The sequence below is a fragment of the Nomia melanderi genome, chromosome 3 (genome assembly GCF_051020985.1).
Source record: "Nomia melanderi isolate GNS246 chromosome 3, iyNomMela1, whole genome shotgun sequence".
Lineage (NCBI taxonomy): Eukaryota > Metazoa > Arthropoda > Insecta > Hymenoptera > Halictidae > Nomia > Nomia melanderi.
In genome coordinates this window covers 8828951-8855436 of record NC_135001.1, presented here as the reverse complement: position 1 = coordinate 8855436, position 26486 = coordinate 8828951, and the positions used below count along the sequence as shown (strand labels likewise).

The 26486-nt window shown below is 39.1% G+C and overlaps 1 protein-coding gene across 3 annotated transcripts in view; it reads right to left on the bottom strand.

Moving 5' to 3' along the window:
* Positions 1-1003: 1003 nt before the first annotated feature.
* The window catches only part of LOC116430147 (protein amalgam), a 181632-nt gene continuing 156149 nt past the window's right edge, over positions 1004-26486 (bottom strand). For all 3 annotated transcript variants that reach the window (XM_031983891.2, XM_031983908.2, XM_031983900.2), the window contains 4 exons: positions 24016-24144; positions 22245-22382; positions 18119-18268; positions 1004-7822 (listed from right to left, as the gene is read on the bottom strand). In XM_031983891.2, coding sequence (XP_031839751.1) covers positions 7572-7822; positions 18119-18268; positions 22245-22382; positions 24016-24144 — 668 coding nt within the window. In that variant the 3' untranslated portion in view covers positions 1004-7571. The remainder of the gene's footprint in view (positions 7823-18118; positions 18269-22244; positions 22383-24015; positions 24145-26486) is intronic.

The window sequence follows — 26486 nt, the reverse complement described above, 5'->3', positions numbered from 1 at the left end:
ATTTATACCGACCATCTTGACTGATTCGATAGTTTCAGTGTTAATCATTGTAATAATATTACTGGTATATGTGTATTCACATATTAAACAGCAAATTATTTAAAACGGAATGATCGTGAAAAGCTTTCTCATAACTATGATGAAAATTTATAAAACAATTAAACATTATATATACATATAAGAAGTGACCGGGATCCAGGTCTATACAGCGCGTAGTCACGGCCCTGCATAGCTGTGGCCGGCGAGCGATGGCCGTGTGGCGCGAAAGTTCTGTTCGCGGACATTTTCTTACCCTGTCCTAAAGAAAAACCGATGTCACGCTTCCCACGGGGAGGTTCCTCTTCAGAAATGTCTGCAGAATCCAATGGTGCACAGCAAATTCGTGCTGGCTAACCCACTTTTCGTAGAAATGTAACAGAAGTGCATACAAAGTACGCGCATCTACCTTTTTTTAAACTTTGATCACCGTTTACAAACATTTAATGATACGCAAAATTCAAAATTTTTATAGCTACGTGATCGGGCAAGTCTCCTTTATTTTTTGCGACAAATTTTAACTGCCTATCGTTTTTAGTTTTCACGTAACACTTGGTTTTCTGAAAAATTCGATCGTTTTTACAAAATCCCAGTTTTTTCGAAAACTGGACCTGACCCAGCAATTTGGTTTTCGGATTCGTATTTAGGGTAAGGAACTCTATAAGAATTACATAGTGGCTATTGCAAAAACTAACATAGGTCAAAATTTGTTCCACTGTGTAATAAATAGTTACGTATAATATTTCGTTAATCTTATGTGGTAAGCGGTATATTAAAACGCTGTGTGGAGAGTCATCGGATTTACGATTGTCTAACATTTATTGCCCAAGTATACGGTAAAGTACATTGTATTTACAATGGAGGAGGACGTTGTGTGGTCACAAATGCAAAAACTAATACAACATCGTCTTACAGCTTAACGTATTTACATGTCCCTGAGGCTTAGTCTATAGTCATCATACACTCGTCGTTATTGTTTCATTGTACTGTACATTTTTATCCTACGTGTCGCAAGCGATCATCTATGCCACACAGATTCGAGTATCACTCTTATGTGCATGTATGTATATACATGATGCACCGGTTAGCCGTCGCGGGCACACCTAAGCAATACTAAAGAGGACCATCCTGCTCGTTCAGACAACGCGAAGACCTGATGTTACCGGTCACAGAGAATGGTTTCTCGTTTCTATAGGAAGTTCTTGGTACAGCCACGTGGTCGGATTCACCATACTTGCATTCAACGCTAACATGAAAGTACAACTCGCACGTAACATGAAATTAGACTCGATGGGAGATGGGCAGGTGATACCGTGTTCCTTCTTCTTTTGCGAGGACATCCTCCTCTCTTGGGACTACACTCCATTCCGTACACTGTACAAACGGACTACAGGCTCGGTACACTATACTTTTACACGTCTACCTTGTTCCGAACGGTTATTCGGTGGACCAGGAAATACAGTCGAATCTCAATAATTCGAACTCCTACAATTCGAAAATCTTTGTAATTCGTACAATTTCGATTTCCCCTTCCGCTTCGTCGTGAACAGTGGAATTCGAAGTACATGTATAAAAACTCTGTAACTCTATATTATCGAATCACGGGATGAGTCGGATCGAAAAGGAAATCCAATTTACATTTGTTACATTGTACATATTTTTGTACTTTTTTCTTTCTTACTTACAGAAGAAAAATTAAAGTCTCTTTCATTTTGTGTTGTTCAATGTTCAAGTATTCTAACTTCCTGACTGTCAAACAGAAAATGATCCGATTCGCCTTGCTTTGCCGTACGTAGTTAACATCTACAGATCGAAATTCACGTTTACATGTAGGTTAAAATTTGGTATGGAAGGCTCTGTATGTCGAATTTTCGTTTGTTAAACTCCTTTCACTCGAATGCCCGACGAGACGAAACCTCTGTTATTCAAAGATCTTATGTCATCCCTTGCAATTCGACTTATAGAGGTCCAACTGTACAATAAATCGTAGAGAAATTTATTGAACCCTTTCAATTTTGTGAAATCGAATTATTATTCGAAACAAAAAATCTGAGAATCGGAATACGATAATGACAACTGTGGATGTTTATGCAATTACATATTTTTAGAGTAAACGAAAAATTGCTATATCATGTATCGTCGAATAACTGAAGTTAATAAAACAATATGACGTACAATAACAATTACATTCGTAATATTAACGATTTGTACAACTTTTGTATTTCCGGTATACTGTATCGCATATATTCTTCGTGAATTTTCCTTTTATGGCAAACGGTTAAATTAGAGCTTAATAAGAAATTGGAGCAAACGAAACGAGAAGAGAATTGTAATCAAGGTACATACTTTTATTTTTGACAGGTCAATTGTTAATTTGTAGAGAATTTGAGGAGTCGCTGGCACAGAGTATCGAGTGCCGAGTATTCTATTGGACAAAGACGGTTAAGACTCCTATTTATTTATGTCCTCGCCAAATTTATACTTTCAGCATTGATCGGCAATCGATTATACGCGGTGACATTCCGCACTCGAGGTACATTAAAATATTACCCGGATCGTCGTTGTATACACTGCTATACATTAATTCGTCTTTACTATCTCGGTTATTGCATTATTATCTAAGGATGGAGGGTTCGTCAATACTACCGCGAAATCTTTTGAAAGGAACGAGATCACAGATCCATTAGCAAAATCATTCTTCGCATTTGTCGGGACAGCCTGTCACGACGGCATCACACAGAACGGATAAAATAATTCTGCGGCAAATGAATTCATGGAAAATCGGAATCTTCGTTTACCCTGAGGATGAATAAATATTCTATGCAGGAGGAAACTTATTCGATAGAACAATGGTCGCGTCCTGTTTGTCGCAAAGTTTCGCGTAAGCTATATTAAAGTAATTAGACTAATGTTTGCTAATTATATTACCAAACGGAAATTTCCATAATAATTAATTACGTGACACGACGGGTGATTAGAGAATGATTTCATTGATGAACAATTATTATCAGAACTATAATTCACTGTGAAAGTACTACACGGTACCTCATCGTTTGGCATGGGCATGTAATTAATTAATTCTAGGTTTGAATCCTTGCTTAACTAATGGACGAGTCACGTGAATCTAGGTTCATTAAATTATCGATTTGTAAACATTTTCGTGGAAGTTCGTTTGAAACAAGTCGCGACCATATTTACAACAAACGGGTGCGGATTTGTACCTATACAATATTTACATGTCGCTTAAGAGTTCGTCTCGCTTTTCATGAAGTAGAATATGATGTCACGTGTCAGCCATCTATTTTCGAACTACTGCATATTTTATGTATGCATATTTGCATGTAGGTAACCGAAATTTTTAGGTTTCTCAGGCAGACGAGATGGGTATTCTGAATTGCTCCAGTCTTCACACGCTGATAACAAGTGTTCTAATTAATTAAGCTTCTTATCCGTTAGTAATTGTTATACAAAAAGCTCGAAACACGGCAGACTTTTTTAACAATTGCACGGATATGATATTGTTCGTCGAATAATAGTGATCACATTGGAGTACGAATGATCTCTTCAGGATGTTCGCTCTGACAATCGAACATTTAAAAAATAGATCTAGTAAACTATAATGCGATTAACGCGCATATATGTTGGAAAGTAAGAAAGCACATTATATCACGCATGCGTCTGTTTATATTATACACCGGGAAAAAAGTATTTAATAAATTATAATGGATATTAATATTTCGAAAAAAATGAAACGATTCACGGCAGAATATCTTCTGCAAAATTGTTTAACATTAAGTAGATTTCGCTCTTTATTTAACGATATAAAAAATATTGTAAAGCGATGTTATAATACACTTATGTTAGGTGTGAGTATTATTTACAAAGGGAAATACTTTTCTTCTGGCAGCCATTATTCACGATGGAAAATTGTTTTACTTAAGAGTTACAATTTCAAATGTCACAGACAATATTTATAAACTGCGCGTGACAATTATATTGATGTCTCACTGAAAAAAACGACGAATGAATATTATTTAAACATTATCGATAAGTAATTTAGAAGATAATAATCTGTACTGATCATATCTGTAATTACAACATTGACAATGAAAAGTATGCGGGGACAGAAGGAACCTAAATGAAATTCTTTCATTTCTATTCTTTCACCTAAATGAAAAATGAAGAGAAATGTTACTTTCTTTTAGTATTCGAAGTTTTGCTATCGCAACGCGAGTAACGTGCGATATCGATAATAATTTATCTGTTTCTTATAAATTTGTTCTCTTGCTTCTTTACGGAAGGTTAAATCAATACTAAATTCACGACTTTGTTTCATGGAAGTCCGGTAAGGTAAAGTTATAAATTCCTGAAGTTTGAAATGAAATAACAATGTTTTTTTCTGGAAAAAAATTAATTCTTTCCGAAGGAACTGCTTGTTACGTCCCCGTAAAGAAGTTAAAATTGTTCAAGACTTCAAACTGATTCGAATAAACACCATTCGTCTCATTTAAATCGAAGTCAAACACTTGTTTTGTCACGATCATTCAACCTTCAGGTAAAGATTTACAATGCATACCGAACTCTTCTTTCTTCCAGCAAATAAATATCAATGCAACCATTCTTACCAGCACAGTTCCATAAGATAAATTAATGAATACATTATTTAATACTTCGCCTATCGAAACAAAATTCCCATTGTCGCGAATCACTCCACAAAATTCTGGATTAAACTATACTTTCAATGACGCAAAGTTATTAACTTTTTTCATACAATTTGGTGGATTCTTTTACTTTAAACAGAAATTTCGTACTTTAATTCCTTTTGAACTATATAATTTTTTTCGATCTCTACCGATTGATTTCACATTTCACTAAGAAGACGAAGCTTCTCGGACAACCTTCATATTCGGTGAACGAATCTTTTCAACCTATGGATTTCTAAAATTAAAAATATTTTCACTGTATTTAAACTGGCAAAATCTACCGAATGGTAGAACAAAAGCCTGTAAAAAGAGTTGACAATTTTCTGCCCATGAAAGTACAGTTTAGCCACAATCCGGATTCACCGAAACATCCGCACTCCAACTATGGCGGAATCTCAACAATTTCGTCGACAATCACGGAGTCTGTCGCGAGGATTCAATTCCGTTGAAGCAATCCATCTCCGAAGAAAGGAGACGCGTCGTTCGCCGCAGCGAAAGGTCGCACGCAAACGACACCGTGTCGTACGGAAAGTTGACCCATTTGCATTGTAGGATAAAACGAAAAATATATCGCATATCAGTAAATTCCTTTCGTTACATCTAAATACAACAACGTTTAAATAAATCATTTATAAAGTGTACAAATAAAGGCAAAGATTCATATGCACATAAAGTTAAGAGACCATTTGATGGCTAAGCTTGAGGAATATGTGTATGTATATTAAATATAATATTCACCACTGGTGATAATTACCAGAAAAATTCCGCGAATATGTACGTTAATAATGCAAATGGGATAACATCACAAGAACGCTGCTTTTTTCCGTAAATGGCTTCGTAAACCTCATAGTGGCTCTCCGCATGTTTCACGTCTAACTAGAGGTAAAGAAGGTTCGACCGTCTGGTCCTCGGTGTCCCGTAAAACTTAGGGTGTGTTTATAGTATCCGTTCGAACATGCAACATGTTACTTCAGACAAAGATTCTTAGAAGTAGTAAGATGAGCTTATGGTTTCACACGCTGCGTACTAAGCACATACAATAAATAATACATCGCGTTATTAACGTGTTCCGTTTTCTCCGCGTGGCACGCGACAGTCGACGTTTCGAAAGCATGTAACAGAATAGTTCACTTCATTAAGCGCTTATGTACTATTAGGAGATCCACTTAATGGCTAAGCTGAAGAATTCGGCTGATTGATCAGCGTTCATTTTTTCTCGCCCAATTTTCTGTTGATTTTATTTCCTAATTTCTAATATTTTTTATCATTACTTTGCTGTTTATCAATGCAATTACACCTAACCAATCAGAACTATAGAACTGTAAACTAGGAAGCTCTTGCCTCTGCGCCATTCCGCTAGCCATCAAGTCATCTCCCAACTGTAGTCAATTGCACTGAAATAAATAGTTTGTATTTTAGCGGGAAAAACGCGGCGTGTTACACGTCGCGTGTAAAATGCTCGTGCGATTCAGGTCTTGAGGTTTAGGTCCAATAAATTTTTCTCGACGAGCGCTGGAAAGCGACGCTGTTGCTCTTTATCTGTACCGAAACGTTCCGCGCTTGAAGGTTCTAACAGTGTGTGGCCAGGATGGGGAAATTGAGGGGAACACAGTTTACCCTCTCCCTGGCGTTACCATCAGGTTCTGCGATGGTTGCGGAGGTTGTTGGAGGATGCCTTCTGACGAGAAATGGCTGGTGAAAGGGGTAAAACGGAGTGGGGAAAAGACAACCATTTGGTTGCTTTCTGGCTTCACTGGGTTCCAACAGAGTCTTTGTCTAAACTGGAGCGTTACACGTTCGAATGGATGGTGTACTGTCCGCAGACGACGTCTTCACACTGAAGGAGCAAATGCGGCAAGGGGACACAGTCACTTGCAATGAACGTTGACGTTTTGGTTTCGACTATTTTTGTTATTAGTTGATTCACGTAAACAAAGATCGCAAATGAAACTGAATACGACGAAGTGAGATACAACAATAGGAAATGAATATGGGTGTCAATTACTTAGTAGATATACGCCTCACGTTAGCTCCATCGGCCAGCAAGCTAAAAGTGAATAAGGGCAAGGGGACTCTTTCATTCACGATGTTAGGGCCACGCTGATCTTCGACGCATGACGACATTTGAGACCGAACGTGATGGAGTAAAGTGGAACTATAGAGAATTTTGTTATTGCCGGGCGCCAATAATTACCGAGCATCGTGAGTGGAAGAGTCCCCTTGCTCCTGTACACTTTTAGCTTAGAGGTTGATGAAGCTAACGTGCAAGGTGTATAATACACTTGACCCTCGATTTACGCGTACTTTTTTCACGTGATCTGAATTTAGTAACAGCGAATAAAATATACTTTTGTTTTCGAAAATGTCATTATTATTTCTTTTGTTAAGCTATGTGAAATAAATATGTATTTCTAAAACTTATACCAGCTTTTCCCCTCAATATTTTGTTTTCTCTTGTACCGACAGGCTCTATTTACGCGATTTTCGTTCGCGTAAAACGAACCCATACGGAACGGATTTTCGCGTAAATCGAGGGCCAGGTGAATTTGTATCTTACTCGTATTGTTTCATTTGCGATCTTCATTCACGCGAATCAGTGAATAACAAAAACGGTCAACGTTTATTACGAATGACCGTGTTCCCTTCTGTTCGTAGGACATATAAACAGACTGTTGACAGTAAACACGGCCTTACCCTAGAATTCCGTCGTGTTCGAAGTGTCGGTTGAATTGGTGCACGTCGCGACTGGCCCGTGTCGACTGCGACTCGCGCCGCGAGTGGGGAGGGATCAAACAGTTTCTAACGTAATTGTCATCACAGAGATGGGCACACCTACGTCGACAGACCGGCCAGGATCGCTGTGACCGCGGTGATCCCGAGGTTTGCGAACAAATGCCGGTGGAACAGCGACGAGGCGGTCGCCGATTGGAAGTCAATCTGCTCGTCATCGCCGTCGAGGTTTTTCAGCATCGGCTCGTCCTTCATGCCGGCTGTCTTCCTCTCGTGGCTGTGATCGATCTTCCACGCTTTCTTCGAGTCCCGCCGCGTGCTCGGCCTCCGGGTCGTCGCCGGCCGATCGTTCTCTGGAAAATGGCGGTTTCGTGTATCAAACGAACTGCAACGGGATTTCATTGGGTCGCAGAGAATTGGGATGTAGAACAATGTGGAAGTAAAAGTGTACGGAGGTACGTGGTACTATAGGGAACTGGGTGAAGTTCCGTAAAATTATGTAAAAGCATATGAAAGTAGAGAAAGCTGTATAAAACTATATGGAACTACGTAAAGTTTTGTGAAATTGTGTAAGAGCATATGAACGTAGATAAAGCTGTATAAAGCTATATGGAACTATGTAAAGTTTTGTGAAATTATGTAAAAGCATATGAAAGTCGATAAAGTTGTATAAAACTATATGGAGCTATGTAAAATGTTGTAAAATTATGTAAAAGTATATAAAAGTGTAAAGGTATGAAACTTTATGGAACTGTTCAAATTCATGATTTGACGATAACGGTTTGGGAAAATTGAGACTGAAAGAAATATTCTTTCCTTTCTGTTAAACGTGGTTTAAACTTCTTGAAGATTTTTCGACTTTTTTAATACATAACGTTCCATATTTTAGTTATAAATAGTAATGAAATTCTATATTAAAGAATGTAAATTAAAGCTTAGCATAATAAATATTTGCCATGTAAAGGACAACAATTATGCTTAGAACGTTGCTTTCTAATCTAGACAATATATCAATGATCGTTAACTCCTCGCCACACGATATTTTTTAGACGGTATTTTATACAAGACTTCGTGAATTTCAATGGAAAGCTTTAACAAGATGTTAGCACAGAAAACCGGAATGTAGATCGATGAGGTTATGGTTTATCAATTTCCCATTAATCCACCATTATATACGCCGCGCTGTAACTTCATCAATGTTAGTTTAGCGCGCCATTACTTTGCTACCATTAGTCCTGCTGAAAGATGGAGCTTCATCGAGGTCAAGGACTGTAAGGGAAATACGAAGATTCTTGGAAAATAAAATACAGTCTACGAAAGTTTCACTGTACCAATAAGAATAGAGTAACCAAAAAGGGGAAACAGTCTTGTCACTTGGTGCAGTTTCCAGTTTGTCAATTAAATATGACTCGAATTAACTCAAGTTCTTAGTAACTGAAGGTACCGAACGAACTCATGCAAATACAAATTTGCAGATATAAATTCACGAGAACTGACATAAAACACGATCTTACTTCCACCATGGGAAACAGCAAAAATACAAGAAGAGAACGCAAGCATTCAAGAGGAATTAATATTTCTACAGTTTAATAAGGAGACGAAGTTTCAAGATGCGCGCAGAATTCTTTATTCTTTTCGAGACTGGGCTCACCATTAAATCTTATTCGATCGTTTACACAGATTGCAGTTATTCAAAATACACTGGAACACGTTAATGAGGATACTTAATTATCTTTTCTTGTTTACGGGTACACAGAAAGACTGCCGAGAGGTGTTCACATTTTTCAACAGTTTATTTGTCCATTGAATTATTCCTTCCATATATAAACTATAAAAATATGCTGTTAAATAAACTGTTAACAGAAGCTTGAGCCCCAACGTGGCGGAATAGTTTTTGCAAAAACGATTATTTGTAGGTGAAAATTTGGTCGCTAAATATATTCATCCAAATCAATGGGATTTACACCGGTATCGGATGATGATGAATTTGAAGGGAAAGTATTCGTTAACGATTCGAATCGTGTGCAATATTCATTGGCAGCAGAGGTTACAGAAATTTTGATGGCAGCATTTTAATCCTGGCGATAGGTACATCGTGTAGCGGAAGACCAACACTGTAGATGATGATGTTATTCGAGGCAAATTGGAAGCAGATCAATATTTAACAACACGTGTAACGTCCCGTGCACCGCAATTCTCGAATGAATTTCGCGAGATCGTAAATCCCGTTTACGTTGCGGTCGCGACGATGCACTGAGACGTTTGGCTTATGAAATTAATGTTAAGTCTGGTTGACAAGGCAGGGCTTGGTTTAAATTGTAGCTGTTACACAGAGAATTAATCTCGTGTCACACTGTCGAGTTGAAGAAGTTCACTCGATTCCTGTTACAAAAGGGAACGACAGATGCTTTCGGTCGATATATTTTATTATCCATCTTGCTCCCGTGTGTTTTTCGAAAAGTTTGGACATAAATATGTTAGAACCATTATGGATTCGTATATCGTCTTTTTGATCGCCGTACGAAGTAATTTGAACGACAAAAACATGTCCTCTGTCGTTTTAATGGACCTCGGCAAGCTTAATTCAACTTCAAATTGAGTTCAATTTCATCAGAGAATATCAGTGAAACTGTTGCTTGTAGTCTACCCGAAACATTCATCGAGATTTTCGTTTTCCTTTATACTCTATACATTCGTTTGCAGTATAACTGGATAAAATCCAGTAACTACCGATCTCCGTGCCGAGGCTTTTACGCGTTCATATATACGTCCGGTTGAAAATCTGTATAATATGAAGTTTATAACGTAAAACACTTTATAATATAAAAATCATGTTCCGCGGAATAAAATATTTTTAATGCAATTTACAAAGTGTGAAAGCAGACTGTGTTTCCGTTTTTTTCACAAACTTATGCTTACTACTTAATACTAAATTGTTTCGAAATGTATCGTTCTATACAAAATTACTGTACATATCCGCGTAAAATAGATAAAAACAAGACTCTTCGCACAAGACTTTGCCAAATCACTGAATTTGTGTCCAGCGCAAGAGGTTAATAAATAAGTAAAATCTTTGGAGAAGACATTAAAGAAGAGGCGTAGAAACGTGGAAACCTCTCAATTAAACCCTCATCCCTGATCCTATCCGTCGAGTAGTATTACAAGCTACAACATGACCATCCGACGTCAGCTGATCACTTTCTAGTAGCCCGAGTGTCCAGCCACGTCCCGCGAATTTCCAATGAAATTTCGGCTGGGAATCAATAGGCCGGGCCCGGCACGCGGTTCGGTGGGACCGCACAGGGTACCCCTCCCCCCCCGATGTAACTGGCCGGCTCGCGCTGCGATGGTAACACATTATCGCTGATCTGTTCATTAATAAAGATGAACGCGCCGAATCTCATCACGCGATCAAGTCTAGGCGAGGATTTAACGGCCGTCAAATTGTATACCATGTGAAAGCCGCTTTGTGTCGGATCACGTGCAAACGGGCACCGGCGCGAAAATGGCGCGTCGAGATATCGCTGCAGCCCGATGCTACCCGAGTAATCACCGGAAAAATAATCGGCCAGCCGATTGGACTTCCCCGCGGCAGCGCCGGCGAAGGGGAAGGGCGGGCATGCGGGCGGTCGGGCGGCTTTGACGTATTGGAATGTCGTCCAGCTGGCGTCCCGCAAAACCCGAAGTGCTGTTGTCACTTGCACGCTTCGTCGAAAACGTCGAGTGCCCGCCGATGATATTCATTCCGGCGTTGCGCGAGGCCGTGCCACCCGGAGTGGCCTCGAAATACGCTCCTTTTAATTACTTTTTTAAAAAGACAAGATGACAACGAGCTTGTCTATAGCGCGCGGCCACGGCCGGTCTTCCGAGCGGTGCCACAGCCCGTGCACCGGCCGGCCGCGTTCGCAATAAACGCTCCTCGTTTTCGGTTATATATCGAACACTCTCTTTTTCGATGCATTTTCGGCTGCGGTCGGTCACCGAGCGGACCGCTTTCATTCACGTCAACGTGTTCATCGCTGTGGGAATTTTGAACGTTTTGTGGGGTGTTGTTTATTCTTTCGTCGAAATGGTAATTTGTTGATGTAACCGTTAGTCCTTTGAGAAAAGCGTTGTTTGTTCTTTCATTGGAATGGCGATTTATTTGTGTGACTGTTTGTTGTTTGAGGAATTCATTATTTTCACTTGACACCGGGTCTCTTCTTGCAATTGGTTTACAACGATTTGGAAGTGTTGTTCAATTGGCGGGATAACGTAACCGTATTCCGTAAGAATGAAAAAGGTAAAATAATGAAATAGATGTTCAGAATATTTGTATCGGCAAAGTCTGGGATCGCTGGTGCTACTAGGGTTTAAGTATCGAATTTTATAAACATTATTTAATAAATAATGGTAAAATGGCAGTATTGGTTTCCGTCGATTTTGCTCGATACAATTACACAAATAAAGGTATCTTAATTATTCATTTTCCTGGGAACAATAGAATGACCTGTACGATAAAGGCTCGTAATCCTAGTGTTAAAAATAATAACTTTTATGCACGACGATCACCAGAGAAATGACCCATTACTGCATTTTCCGTTTCTAACGAGTGCAACCGGTTATTGCCCTCTTCGGCTGGAAGCTCGTGAAGAGCTGGTGTCGTCATTTTATCAGAATGGATTGATAGTTTATTCACAGATATTGCTCCTAGACTTGAAGGGTCGATCATTGATAAACGTACAATTTTTGCCATACCTTTTCATCCCTTGTGTATACTCAATGAATTTTTTATGAAGCAACCGATTTAGAAACTGAACATACAGATGAACGCTTAAAAGCTCAGATACTCGATTTATCCAATAAATAATATTGTTTTGTGGTGTCTTATTTAAAACTCGACCTATTTGGCTACATAGTAACCTACTTTCCTTGGAGCAAGGATAAGGAAGATTTCTCAACCAATTGAAGTTTAATGCACCTCGATTATATTTAACCATTCTGATGTAAAAATATGTTACAGTTCGTAACAGTATCGTAATATCATATTTTTAATTACCTTCGGTCATAGCTTAATGTCGTTCTATTATAATTTCGGATTCCACTAGTAATTACTACAGTCGTAGTTCCCGATTAACTTTTAAACGCACGGTTGATCTTATATTCTGTATTTGATACCCGAGCCAACATCAAATCGGTCTAAGTAAATATTAAATCACTATGCGGTTTGGCAATCAAACTTGTCCCTTTGTTTATGTAGGTTTGCACTGTTGAATTCCATTTCGATACTGTAATTACATTTGTTTCTCCGCACTCTATGCTGCCACGATTATTCGTAACTTGGATTCGCGCATACCGCACACTATGTTTCTATACACGAAATTATTAGCAGGACGATTGAAGATTGTTCCTTTCAATATTTCAGCAGACGATCAGGTAAGAATGACACGAAGCCAGAAAATTCCAAACACTGTTACTCTTATCCACGTAAATAATACCGACACGAGTGGGATCTTCTTCAAAGGAATTCCGTTTAAACCTGAAGTATTCCAAAATGTTTGAAAATTCAGAGAATTTCTCATAGAACCCATACCTCTGGGCACATTTTAATAATAAACACAGTCAAACCAATTCCAACGTGAATTTTTCAGCATTTCATCCCAAGCGTTCATTGTATTACGTAAAACATTACTTTCCCTCGTTACTATCTCGTTACTGCTCTCATTATCTCGTTATTACTAACTCTTAACTACCACCAACTCAAATAATTTTTCTCAATAACAAAGTACAATGCTGCTGGAATAATTACAACATTGAACCGTTTGTGTAACAAGGGAACCTTTTCAACGAGCACACGTCAATTTTGATGAGACCTACGTGAGACATAGTTCTCAAGAAAATACTTAACACGTATTTTTTCCGATCAGTCAACATTCACTTTGAAAGGGTGAGCCACCACTCCAAGTTGAGCATTGAAAATATATTTTTCACAATATCTCTAAACCTACGTGCTGCACAATATAAATTTAAATTGTTCATTTCGAGACGAACAATTCAAAAAGAAACTTCTTATTCTACACCCCCTAGAGATACTGTAAGAATACACCTTCCACCCTGAACTTTGGTCGGTTTCTTCACCCCTTTTTCACCCAATAAGAAAAAATACGTGTCAAATGTTTTCTCGAGAACTATGTCTCGCACAAGTTTCACCAAAAGCGGTGTGCGTTGGTTGAAAAGGTTCTCTTGTAAGACCAATGCGCTAACTCTCGAACATAGAACAAAATCATTAAACAGTATTTCTCACCGTATCGAATTTACACGTTTCGGAGTTCGAGTCTCCAAAGGAGTATCACTTTCGACGGGACACCGTCGTCTCGTTTTACTTCATCCCCGGACGAGTTCGCCTCCCATCGACTCGAACAAGATCATTATCGAAGTTAATCGGCTCTAATGAGGCATGTAAGCCGCGACTCCTTCCTATCCGTTAATTATTGCTAACACAGTTAAACGTTAGACCACGCGGAAAAAGGAAAAGAGTTGAGGAAGTAAACTTGGCAGGGGTGGCTCTGGCGCGCGAGCTCGCCCGTTTCAATAGAGGACGCGGGCTATTCGATTAGACGGCAAGGCCAATTACTCGAGGAACTCGTGGTGACGCTTGCCTGCATGGCTTGTCGCGCGCTTGATTTACAATTATCGATAATTAAGCAACCGGCCGAGTCGTTCGCCGCGTCCCGGCCATTCATCAATCGTTAAACTCGCCTTCCCCCGTTTTTTCCGCACCCTCCCGCTGTGCACGCCTGTTTCCGTCCTCGAGGTTTATCGATACTATAATCCGATAGACGATTAATTATCACGCGGAGTTAGCGGGATCTCTATACAAGGCGTGACGTAATTCATGACACGGCGGGGTGGACTCTTCGTGGAAAAATAAGCGAACAACGTTCGACACCTTGTCCTGTGATTTTTACCGCAACTGCGCTCGCTGGAATTAATTTCCCATTGATAGTTTCGACACTGGGGAAGTATTAACATATTATTCTATGGCATTCTGACGGACTCGCGATGGGAATTTTAAAGTGAATTTTACTGATCTAAAGGGTGTTTCTATGTTTTAATGTAAATTGAATATTACATTTCTATTATCAATCGTTAAAATTTGCAGCAAATGTATATATAGGGCAAACATCAATCTCTTTTCTTTGTCTAACAAGTTATTAATGATGAAATAGTTACGCTAAGTGCAGCTATGAAGGAATAGGCCAAGGGGTTATAGGCTTTTTAGTCTACATTGAAAAGCAGCTTAACCGTCCGAGTGCCACTGGTCTTTGCAAAGTCCCGGTCGAAAAATGCCAAGCGGTGCGATCGCACTCCTTTTGTTTTCGTTCAGAAACTGAATTACCCTGTTCTATTGTTGTATTAAAAAATTGCAAATAGCACGATCGTTAAACAATCTGTTAAGCACAGTTTTGACAGAATCAAATGGCAGGAGGTTAATAGAGCGGTAGTCTCGAGCGGCCTTTGATAATCTGGAACTCAATTTCGAATGTTTGACGAACAAACGTTAGTAAAATCTTGTGGAATATTGGAATATTTGAGTAATAAAAATTATTGTTTCGCTGTTAAATTGGGTTAGATTGGTTTTGAACAAAATATTTGTGTAGGGCTTTAAAAGCTTTTGCAATTTCAATGCTTTTATACACAAACTCTATGTGCGTTTATTTCATATTTGTAGTACATAACTTTTGTTCAATTGTAGGCAATATTACAAGTTTCACACGCAATATTTTGCACATGCACCTCCATTTTAACGCTACATCCCTGTGGCATTTAAATATACACTTTTGAAAATTGTTCGCGACACCCAGCTGAGGTCCAGCGTGAGAATTGTCGGTAGTGAAAGGCTTTATGTACACTTTCTCATTTTTCGAAATATATGAAAATAAATTCTAAGTACACCACCTACGAGAATCTTCAATTCAACAATTTTTCGCTCATGGGGAATAAATAAACAACAGTATTCTTCCCGCGATTCGCAAAAATTTATTTTATTCGTTCGTTACATACGAAAAATGACAAATATATTATCCTAGAAAAATAAATTTGAAAGCAGAAACATCGAAAATCGATTCTGTACTATAGTGTATGTCCAATGAAGTCGGTAAGTGTGCTTAAGATTCCTGGCTAATCTGTATCTATGTGTAATTTATCCACCGTTATCCGATGTTACTCGAAGCAATTCGAAATTCATTGCCTCCGTTTTTAGTCGCGTCTCCGGAGTTCCTTTTTTCCGGAATAAATTACGCTGCTAACGTTGTTAGCTAACGAGAAACGGCCGTCTAAGGCGTTACCTCCTTTTTTTAGCTTCTCAAGATCTGTAGCTTCTTTGAGAAGAACGTCGGCCTCGACAGTAGGTAAATAATGTTTCGTATAATATTATCGTTCGTGTGAGAGAGGGAGAGGGAGAGAGAGGGAGAGGGAGAGGTAGAGGGAGAGAGGGAGAGAGGGAGAGAGGGAGAGAGAGAGAGAGAGGGGGAGAGGGAGAGAGGGGGGGGGGATTCGGTAAATATTTATCGCGCGCATAATTCTCGAGCGTCTCACTTCTCGGCTAATATAGAACGCAAAAAATTCGAGTCTCGAAGGAGCAACGGAGAATCTATAACAGCGCAGGATTTCGATAATGTAACGTCAAAGCGCGAAATAAATTGATCGGAATGCGCCGATTCTTTGAGCTCTCGGCATTTTTAATTAACGAATTGTTAATAAATTTTCTCGCGGGAAATTGCACAAAGGCGGGGCAATCTCTGGGTATAAATGGCCAAATTAAACGCGGCCCGTCGCCGTTTGATGGCGTCTGTTTATTCAATTAATTTAAAATTCAAAGGCTAAGGTTACCCTTGAGGAGAGACAGGCATCGGAATTGCCCACGAGTTTTTAGAGAAATGAAAGGCGAGTCAAGATAGAAATATTTCGTGATTATCAGTGAAATATGAAAGAGCAACGCGGCGAGGAGACAATCGATCATTCATTTATTTCTCCCGCGATTAAGAGAATCGGCGGGGTTAATTAGTTCTAGCTTCGTCACGCGAAACACGAAGGTGACGCAAGAAGTTATTTTATGATAGGCGGATTGCAATATGTAGCGACGCACGGTTAAAAGGATCAGATTTGAAGAGTCGTGAAACAGTAAGAAATCAAGAACAAAAGTATCAACAATTTCTCTGGAATATTTAAGGAAACTGTTTCCAAGGGAACTATGAAACTGTTGCGAGGACAAGCGTCAATGACTGAAACATTTCTCGTCGATGATTCAGTCGTACGTAGAATAAAATATACAACGTAAACTTTAAAATCGTCGGCTAGTGAGGCGAGCGTTCGCGAACGAAGAAGTTACGGAGAAGAAAACGTGAACGCATTCGGTTGTAACAATCGTCAAATTATTTGAACAATGTTAAGCCACCGAGGCAGCGGATCGGAATCAACGCGAGTTCCTTTTCGGTCGTTTAACTCCGCGGAACATTTAAGACCCTCGACCGGAAGTCTGTCTTTGATTCGAAACAATGGCCTAAGTAGGACGGCATTTATTAAGTTGAATTAATTGCCCGCGATAGAGTGGCTCGAAAAAGCCGAGCTAAGTGACTCGAGGAGCACGTCAACAATATTCAAGTGGCACCCACTTTCGATTCGATATTATCGAGTGACCTGCAGACCCGTGTAATTAACAGAAGTTACGATAACGAGAGGATTTCGCCAACTGATAAGTAGAAAAGTTCACCAGTTATGAAATTGCTATGCAGCAACGGGCGCTGAATAAATCGTCGCGAAAATAAATCCGTTTGATTGGACAACTTTCGAAACCCCTCGTGCCGGAGCAATTATTATTGCGTACCTTTATACGGATGAAAATGTATCATTCATCGTTGCTGAGTGAATTTTTATAAACCGTTAAGCTCCGCCAGCTTCCACCGTGAATATACATTTTTAATCTTTCATCTTTCATCGGCCGAGCGACACATGAAATTTTCCTTCGGCCGAATGAAAACAACTCTTGATTGCGGGCTCATTAGCAGGAATCTTCATGTCGTGTTTCCTTTTTTTTTCTTTCATTTTCATAGCCTGTAATTACGCTACGTAATTCTGTCGCGTTGTGGACGTTAGCCGTACACGATAAAATCATTCGCCGTTTTTAATTATGCGGCAGATAGGAGCCGAATGTTTCAAAGTTCATTCGAAGTGTACCGGAATGATAGATCCTAATTCTTCTTGTTCACGAATGTTTTTACGCCGCTTTATGAGAATTTTATACCGACAACTTCTGACCGACTGTTGTTTACGAAGGTAAATTAGCAAGTGTGTGCAGTAAAATCAAATAAGGCTTTTTAATTTGCGGAGGAGTAATAAAACGGGCGACGCGAAATTCCGACAATGTTGATACGCGAGCGTTTATGGTGATTTAAAATTCTGCATTTTTATTTTATATTCTGTTATTTGATTTTGCGAAGTGTAACCAATCGCCAATTCGGTGGAAAGTGAAAATGCTATCAACTGAATAGAATATGTTCCATGTTAGTAAGTTAAACGTAAACTTAGTTAATAAGGAAATAGAAAATTTCCGCAGAACTTGAACTTGAAAAGGGGAGAGCAATTTAAAGTTCTGTAGCAGTTATACTTACTGTAAAGCTGAATCTTCCCGTCAGTTTCGCCCAGCGAGTTAGTCGCCACGCACCGGAAGTATCCGATGTCCTCGGGTCGCACGGACTTTATGGTTAGCCTCATTGTTATCTCATACCCATTTGGTATTGCTTCAACAAGGTAGTGCATGTCTATAAAAGAAAGAACGAAATTTCAGTGATCGTTGCTACAATCAAACTATTTCTTGTCGTATTACAACCATCAACACTTTTACAAAAATTTTATCAATGAACATTCGCGTACGAATAAACATTACGTTCACGAAGCTAAATGCTCGGGTGTCTAATAATGTATTCAGTTTCACAATATTCCACTTCAAAGGTGCTTCTTCAATTATACAATGAAACATATAACGATCAGTGGTAATCTACTTAATTTTCAATTTGCAATCAACGTTTGAGTGCCATTATCGAAATGACATGAAAAAATATCTCACGAGGTAGTACAACATACAATATTACTTACGGGAGGACCTAATACATTGAAACACGATAACCCTTAATCTAATTACCTCTCCATTGCTAAAATAATGAATCCGTCAGTAAAAACCCTCAACAATAATGTCACAATCGGAAGAATAAAACCGTGGTGTTGAATAAAACCATGTGCCATAATAAGAACATAATTTTTATTTTCCTCTATGCGTTTTTGGAGTTCACGAAAATTACAGCGTGCGGCTACACGAGGTCGGTAAGGGGTGAAGGCGTAAGAAAAACGTAAAACGAGACTCGTCGCAGGCCAAGCCGCGTCTCTAATTTTGTTAACGTGTAATTGCACTTGTCGTTCGTTAAAAAGTTAGCTTGTTTCATTAGGGAAAAGAGCCGGTTTTTGAATAAGAAACCCGTTTCCCGGGTAAACTTGGTATTTATACCGGTGGGTCACTAAACGTTATGAAACTGTGTAAAGTGGATGGCACCGGCCACGTTATTTGCACGTCTGTCGTTCCCACGCTGGAAGGGACGTCCATGTTGCCCGTCCATGATGTTTCGGCGGTGCAACGCCGGTAATGTGGAAGCATGAGGCATTTACTCATGACTTATCAGCACGCGTCGCGCGTTCAACGTTCAAGCAATAATTCTTCTGCCTTCGTACTCGCGTCGGTTCACCAGAGTCTACCGGGTGCGCAACACCATTTTCACCGCGCCCTTCGCAAACGCGGACGGTTACACGAATTCGACGATTTACAGCTGACGCGGGGAAAAAACATATTCGTTACAATTGTTGTTTCACCGTGCGTACGTTTCGTGTTTTCCGCGTTGCTTGCTTTTGTTGGGTAAACTCTGCCACCGTGTGTGGTACAATGTAAATTCGCAATTTTTATAATTGCAACGTGTTTCTTCGCTTGCAAATGGATTCGAATGAGAACGAGACGCTTCGCGGATCGCTTTAAGAATCGATTGTTTCGAGGTTTACTTTTTCTCTGATGTAGGTCTGATTATTGAAACAGTGATGCGAAAGTTATTCGAAGATTCGAGTGAAACAGTTGGTAGGACTGTGCGCTTCGTTGAGTTTAATACGTTTGCGTTTGGTTTAGGAATGATCTCGTAATAAATGTACGGTGACCAATCAAATCCGTAACCGGCATTTTACGGTTCGCGCCGGTTTGACAGTGCACCGCGCAGCAACGTAACTTTTCATATCCGGGGTTGAATTTTAAAACGCCGACAATAGTCCGAGTGCAGAACACAGTACTTGGCTCTTGCCGGTTGCAAATGCAATATTAATCATGTTTCAACATTCACGCGACCACGGTGAACAACATTTCTCTTTCACACGGTGACACGTACGCCCAACCTGTGATTTATATTTTTAATAAAACGTCATATATTGTGTTTGACGGTCGAGCACGAAATTTTACTTCTCATGCCCGTTTCGTTGTATGCGCATATTTGTTCGTTTAACCCTGCTGCTGGTTCGCTTTTCCTTTTCGACTCAATTGCATTCCCATTTCCTTAGCACTATTTCGTTCGTTTCACTCGATTTTTGGTATTTATTGTTAAAGCATAACTTGCCGCTAAAATAAGAATGATCAGCACGAATAACTGTCGTGTCAACTAGAAGTAAGCGATCAGTTTATTTTAATACTCCGTGGATGTCGGTTAACGATCATTTTGGCGATCTATTAAACATTGTCGAACAACCAATATTTCTCGAAATGGGTAAAACCAACCTATCCGGGATTTTAAAGGGGATATTCTAACGCGACGAGTGTAATTCCGACGCATTTTTTACGAATTACTTTTAAAAATTCACAAAATTCATTCACAAAATTTACTCACGTTCGGTGAAAGACTAGAAATTTTTTTGTTGGAGAATTATTGAAAATAGCTACCATGCAACGTGTCAAAGTTTGACATGAAACATGTCAAAAAATGTTTTTAAGCGTTTAATAACAGATTGTAATAATAACAGAACACTGTTTGCAGTCAGTGCATTATTTTGTTATATACTCAATTTCCTGGCTTCGATTGCTAACTGCAAATGCTAACAAATAACATAATAAACAAATCAATTATTAATACTAATTCATTTTAACATTGTAAATTAGCGAACGTGAATATGATAAGGATTAAAAAACGTTTAACCAATTCAAGGCCAGGATATTTCTGAATAACTCTCCGGGAGCAAAAACACGAAATCATCTTTCCTTACATTAAAACCAACGCAAGTTCCAATTTCGATACTTTAATTTCTACTAATACCTAATCAAGCAATCCTGTTTTTTACCGCTAATTGATAATAAAAACTCAAGATCATCGGCTACAGGGTGTGCCATTGATCTTTCCACTTAGATACTCCATCACACACTTGGTGTGCAATTCGTCACGAACGTGTTAACAGCAGAACGGCACTCTGTGTACCGTGTTCGACCGCCAAAAGAAAGCGCGAAGGGGTTCTATCAGCGTCAACGCGATTGTTCAACGAAACAATTTAGCGCTTTGTTTCCCGTATCAGTTTTTTAGCACCACACCCCTTCCTTGCCCCTCATTCTGCATCTTTCTTGTCGTTTGTTTCGTTTGGTGCAATCTGTAAGTTTAACGAGTTCCTGTCACGCCAACGGCGAAAGTTTCTCGCGCTCGAGACCTTCCTCGCCCCTCGCCGTCCTGGCGGTCCGACGTATCAATTAATCCGGAAATAAATGTTTCCGCGTCTCTCCCCGCGGCATTTAAGGCCGGCAATAATTCACGTTCCGTAGGAAAATTAAGATATGTACAGAATATCACGCGGTTAATATTAATTTTGTAACCGAGCCCCGTGTTATCAATTAAATCAGCGTCGAAAGGGGTGAGCCAGCGCGACGGGGGCGAAGTGTCACGCACGCGCGCGCAGCCGAGCCAGCCCTTCACCTCACCCTTCAACAGTTATCATGAAGGGTCTAGGCTGCATTTAAACCAAGAACCAACGACGTTAGGGTGAAACAATTAGCGGAAACCGCATTAACGTTGCCCCGTACGCGAACAAGCCCCGTCGCGCGAGGAGCTCGCCGTAATGAACTAAAAAGAAGAAAAACTGCGCGTTAAAGGGTCGAATAAATTATCTCGCATAATCACGTGAATAAGATCGCCCCACGGGGGGAGATTTTTCAACTGCGAATTAGTTGAAACGCTTAAGCGGTTGCTCTTTCACGGCCGCGCTTGTTTTTTCATACGCCGTTGCTTTCAGCGGCACGGTGATTTGTTACGTACGGGAGATGAAAGTGTTGTCTCATGTTGTTTCACGGAGAATTTTGTTTCAAAGAGTGGATGGCAGAGAAATTTGTTATAGTTCAAATTTGTCGAGTGAGTACTGTATTTTAAGGAACGCCTTTCGCAACCGTAAATAGTTGACTCTTTACGATCGAATGCCACTGGAATGGTGACTTCGAGATTCGGTATTCGATATCGAGAGCTGCAAATGAATATTTTGTTATTAATTATTTATATAATTAATTATTCGAATGATGAGAGATTCGTACGCGGCTTCTCTAATATTTACGACCTCGGTCCGCAACTTAGCTTTTCATGGATAGAGCTTTTAGAAGACTGAGAAGTTCAGTTTCCTACTATTTCTGAGATGTATTTTCGAGTGGAGCATTATTTTGCAGGAAAGGAGTTCGTTTTTACGCACCGCTCGCTATCGTTTCGTTCGACGGCCCGGTCCAGTAGGTGATCGGTCTCGGAAATGCCTCGCTACGACACTCCAATGTAAGCTTTTCGCCCACGTAAGCACCCACTAGCTGGTCCTCGATCCAAATCATCGGTTGGACTGTGGAAAGAACGTTCAATACTAATGTTTAAATGGCATTAAAAACTTAATCGAAAAATGGGAAACTGTCATATGCAACGGTGCTCGATACATCGACGATTTAAAAAAGGAACCTTGGTATTAATACTTCCCATCACAAATTACTCCTGAGGTAATATTTCTAAAGCAAAGAATGAAATCATCCAAGCTACACTTACAATTCAGTCGCTCAAAAGCAATGCGGTTAAGTCCAGAAAACAGAAATTGAGAAAATTAATGTTCTGGCTTGTGAAATGATCGTACAACATATTGCGAAGTTATAACAAGAAAGGTTTTCCGACCTAGGAAAAACGAAGAAACGAGTAAATCCTTTAACAACTAAAAAGAATATTATTTATTCCATTAAAGTTTACAAAAATCAGGAAATATCAAAAAATGGATTTAACTGCATTGGCTTCTGCAGCTTAATTAGAAGACATACTGAAATTGAAATTACATTCATTGAAGTCCGCAAGAATATCGATTATCAGGTGACGTTCTTTTAATATGTTTGGATTAAAAATGGTCTGGAATTGATTAACCGATAACGGCACTTAGAGTAATGAAACTTATTCAGAGCCGCCGGTAAGAGGAAAGAACAACTGATTCCGTGGTAATGAAGCGGTCTGATGGAATTACACCTCGAAAGCCCCGCGCTTCGAGTACCATTGTTTTAATCAATCCGCGACAGAGTCGACAGGTCGGTTCGTGATAGCGGGAGCTTCGCCGCCGGCAGAAAATATTTAAGGCGCTACTTCAGTTCCGGAGACAATGGCCCCCCCTACATCTGCCATTCACGATGTCCCAAGTGGCATCATTATGCCATGCTTTCGCGGGGAGATCCACGATCACGTTGCGAGACTTTCAAATTGCATTTTCGAGCATGCGTGTATAATACCCGCCTCCCCGTCCCATCCCGGAATTCCTCACGTACCGTTGGGCGATGACTTGATGTCTACCGGGACGACACAAGGAGCAAAAGGAGTTTTTCGTTGAATGTTTTCTTTTTATAGTTGTGATTGGTTAAATATGAACGTGTCGGTGAATCGTAAATTAAAATTGAATATAAGACAAGATGAAAAGTGAATAATCAAACTTTCTCGGATTAGTCGTCTAACGATCTCCCAACAGTACCTACTCTATTAACGGTCCCAGTATGTTAGTTATGTAACAATAATGAAATTTACTTGACGATCATAGAACTGAAATGAATGTAAAAACGATCTATTGATCGTTTAATCTGGGAAATTGAAAAACAAGTAATTATTCGATAGTAAAAGGATTACTTGCTAACAGTAAACGCAAAGTTGGGTGTAAAAATGATTGAACGTAGAATCTATTCCTTTTCCTAATAAATTATAAATATTGAAATAGTTCTACCGAGTATAAATTGTGAAAAAAATCGCAAGTGCAAAGGGTCGAATAAAATGTTGGTAAGTCATATGTAGCTAAAAACAAGTAGGTGCTACTAGTACATATAATATACATGTATGAAAAATATATATTCTTAAAACAAGATTGTTAAGGGTTAAACTCAGCCATTGTTTCAAATAAAGTCATTGTTTTCGTCAACTGAAATTTGCTAATATTCGGTTTGTTGGCTTAAACTACTTACACTGAACAATGAGAACAATTCGCTTGCTGACTGATGGCGGCACTCCGTTTGAAGCTATGCAAAGGTACGATCCCATGTGGAGGCGCGTGACACGCGTTATTTCCAATTCCGGGCCCTGAAAGCTTGCCACTGTAACAAAATGCGTGTACGTGCATGTAGCATTGTACATTGTTACTTAAAACAACTAAATGCTTTTTTAATCCTCGCGTGTTACATCCGTACACACTGCTGCGCCCTATGAAGCGAGTGATTTTTGGCAGAGGAGCGAATTAACATTAAAACCACCAGACGGCGCAGAACGATCCATTTGCTGGTTTCTTCGTTTGTGCGAAATTATTAAAGAAATTGATTCAGCCAAACACTAATTGAATTATAAATCAATTGAAACCTGAATAGATGTACTCGAAGAAGTTTCTACAGGGAAATTTCAAAAAGTCAATTCAACTGCCCGGTAGTTTTAGTGTTAAAAAGAATGCACTGGTTAAAGTATTGTCCGGAATTATCGCAACAAATTACCGAAATACGATCCTTCGCGTATATTAAGTGTCTCACGGATAATTATCCGAGGATCGACAGCTGGGATGCATCTGCGAATTACAGGAACTTCCATGAAACTGTTATCAGATCCAACAACATAAATTATTCGAATACCCCGAAGAACTATTCCGACAGCGAATATCGGAGTAACCGGTGGAATTATTATTAGGCTGCGGAAAATGATGATTCGACATGAGAATTCACATAACCTGCACGGTAATCCAACGATCGATGTGTATGAAATTAAAGCGGTCTATTTTCCAAGAAATGTTCGCTCAGAGGTGGATACAACAAAACGCCTTTGCAGCTGGAGTTAATAAAATAGATAAAATATATAGATTATTCTCACACTACAACAATAGAAATTTGCCGATGTAGAGCTCAAATAGAGTTCGCGAGTTAACCTTACATATTAAGTAACAGAATAGAACAAAATAAAATATAATGAGATAAAATAAAATAAAAGAAAATACAATAAAATAAAAAGATGAAAAAAATAAAGTAAAATTTAATAGATTATATGCATCAATGCTAAGAAGTTCGGTGCACTGAATACTAAAGACACTTGATTAGTGTGGACATGACAATTCGCATAACCTGTACTGTGAAATGAAATGTTACAATGAAAATATTACTGAACAGAGTATCATTTCGATTAATTGTTAAAAGATAGTACCGACGATCCGAATGATCGTGCGAGAATTAAAGAAACCAAACGTCCGTGAACAGTAAAAAAAATCTAATGACAACACTGGCCGAGTAAAAATTTTCGTAAAAAATCGGATTTCGCGAGGAGAAGTTCGCTAAACTAGAATCGAACTCTTCGACGGCAGAATAGTTCATAAATTAAGAGAAATAATCCTGAAGTTTATGGGAGAACTTTCCCGCGGATTACGACTACTGATTTTAAGTCTTTTCGAAATTACGGAATCACAGTAAAAATATTCAATATCTTTCGAAGGATGAATTCCTTCTTCGTTCACGTTTAAATGGAAGTCGGAGGTATTCGGATGAAACAATAACGTTCGACGGGAATGGATAAAAATTTGATTAAACGCTTGGATTGGTTGTTACGTGTACGCAGTTGGTATTGCGATTTTTTTCATTTCGACGGGAATCCATGGGAACGCAATGATAAATGTTATTTTCGCTTTAATACGAAGTAAATGTGGGCAACACGTGAAAGAACGTTGCGTGTGTCGGTATATACTTACGCAACTGTGATTCGATTTTTGACTAAATTACACATCCTATTTAAGGACATGTCAAGACCATTTTATCGACAGGACAATTAATTACGTACATTTTATTACATTTTAACGGCGCGAACGCATTTCGCTGCAGAGTTTAATCAATAACCATAGTTCGGTGTAACTCGATTAATTGTCTTGGACTTCGAAATTGTTTCGAACAGCTATGTTATATTCGCGTTAAACGTGATTCACCGAGCATTCCTGTTTGCCCTTTAAAAGACCTAATATGTAAAACTAAAGCGCACCGTGTAAATAAAATGATATCTCATCTTACTTCAGGTGATCAGAACAGAAAAAAGTGTAAAAGAAATGGTACGCCTCATTTCGTTCGGTACTTAATAAAACTCTTCAACCTTAAACACAAATTTCCAATGATTCTAATTCAATTTTGAGAAACCTATAAATGCATAATAAATCTCAATCTAAACGATTTCTTGACGCCGTTTCAAATAAAGTCTCTAAAATAAACGTTCTTATTAAATAAAACTTCATCCACCACCCCGATTAAACTGAAATACAGTTTTCGCGTCAACAGATAAATAAAACGTAACATAAAAAATTTGTTTTAGGCCACGGAAACAAATCACTTACAAACCGAAGGATGAAAAGATCATTGCAAAAACGCAAGGTGCTTTTAGCCTTTTGCACTGGACACGATTTTTCATTTTAAATATTCATTAT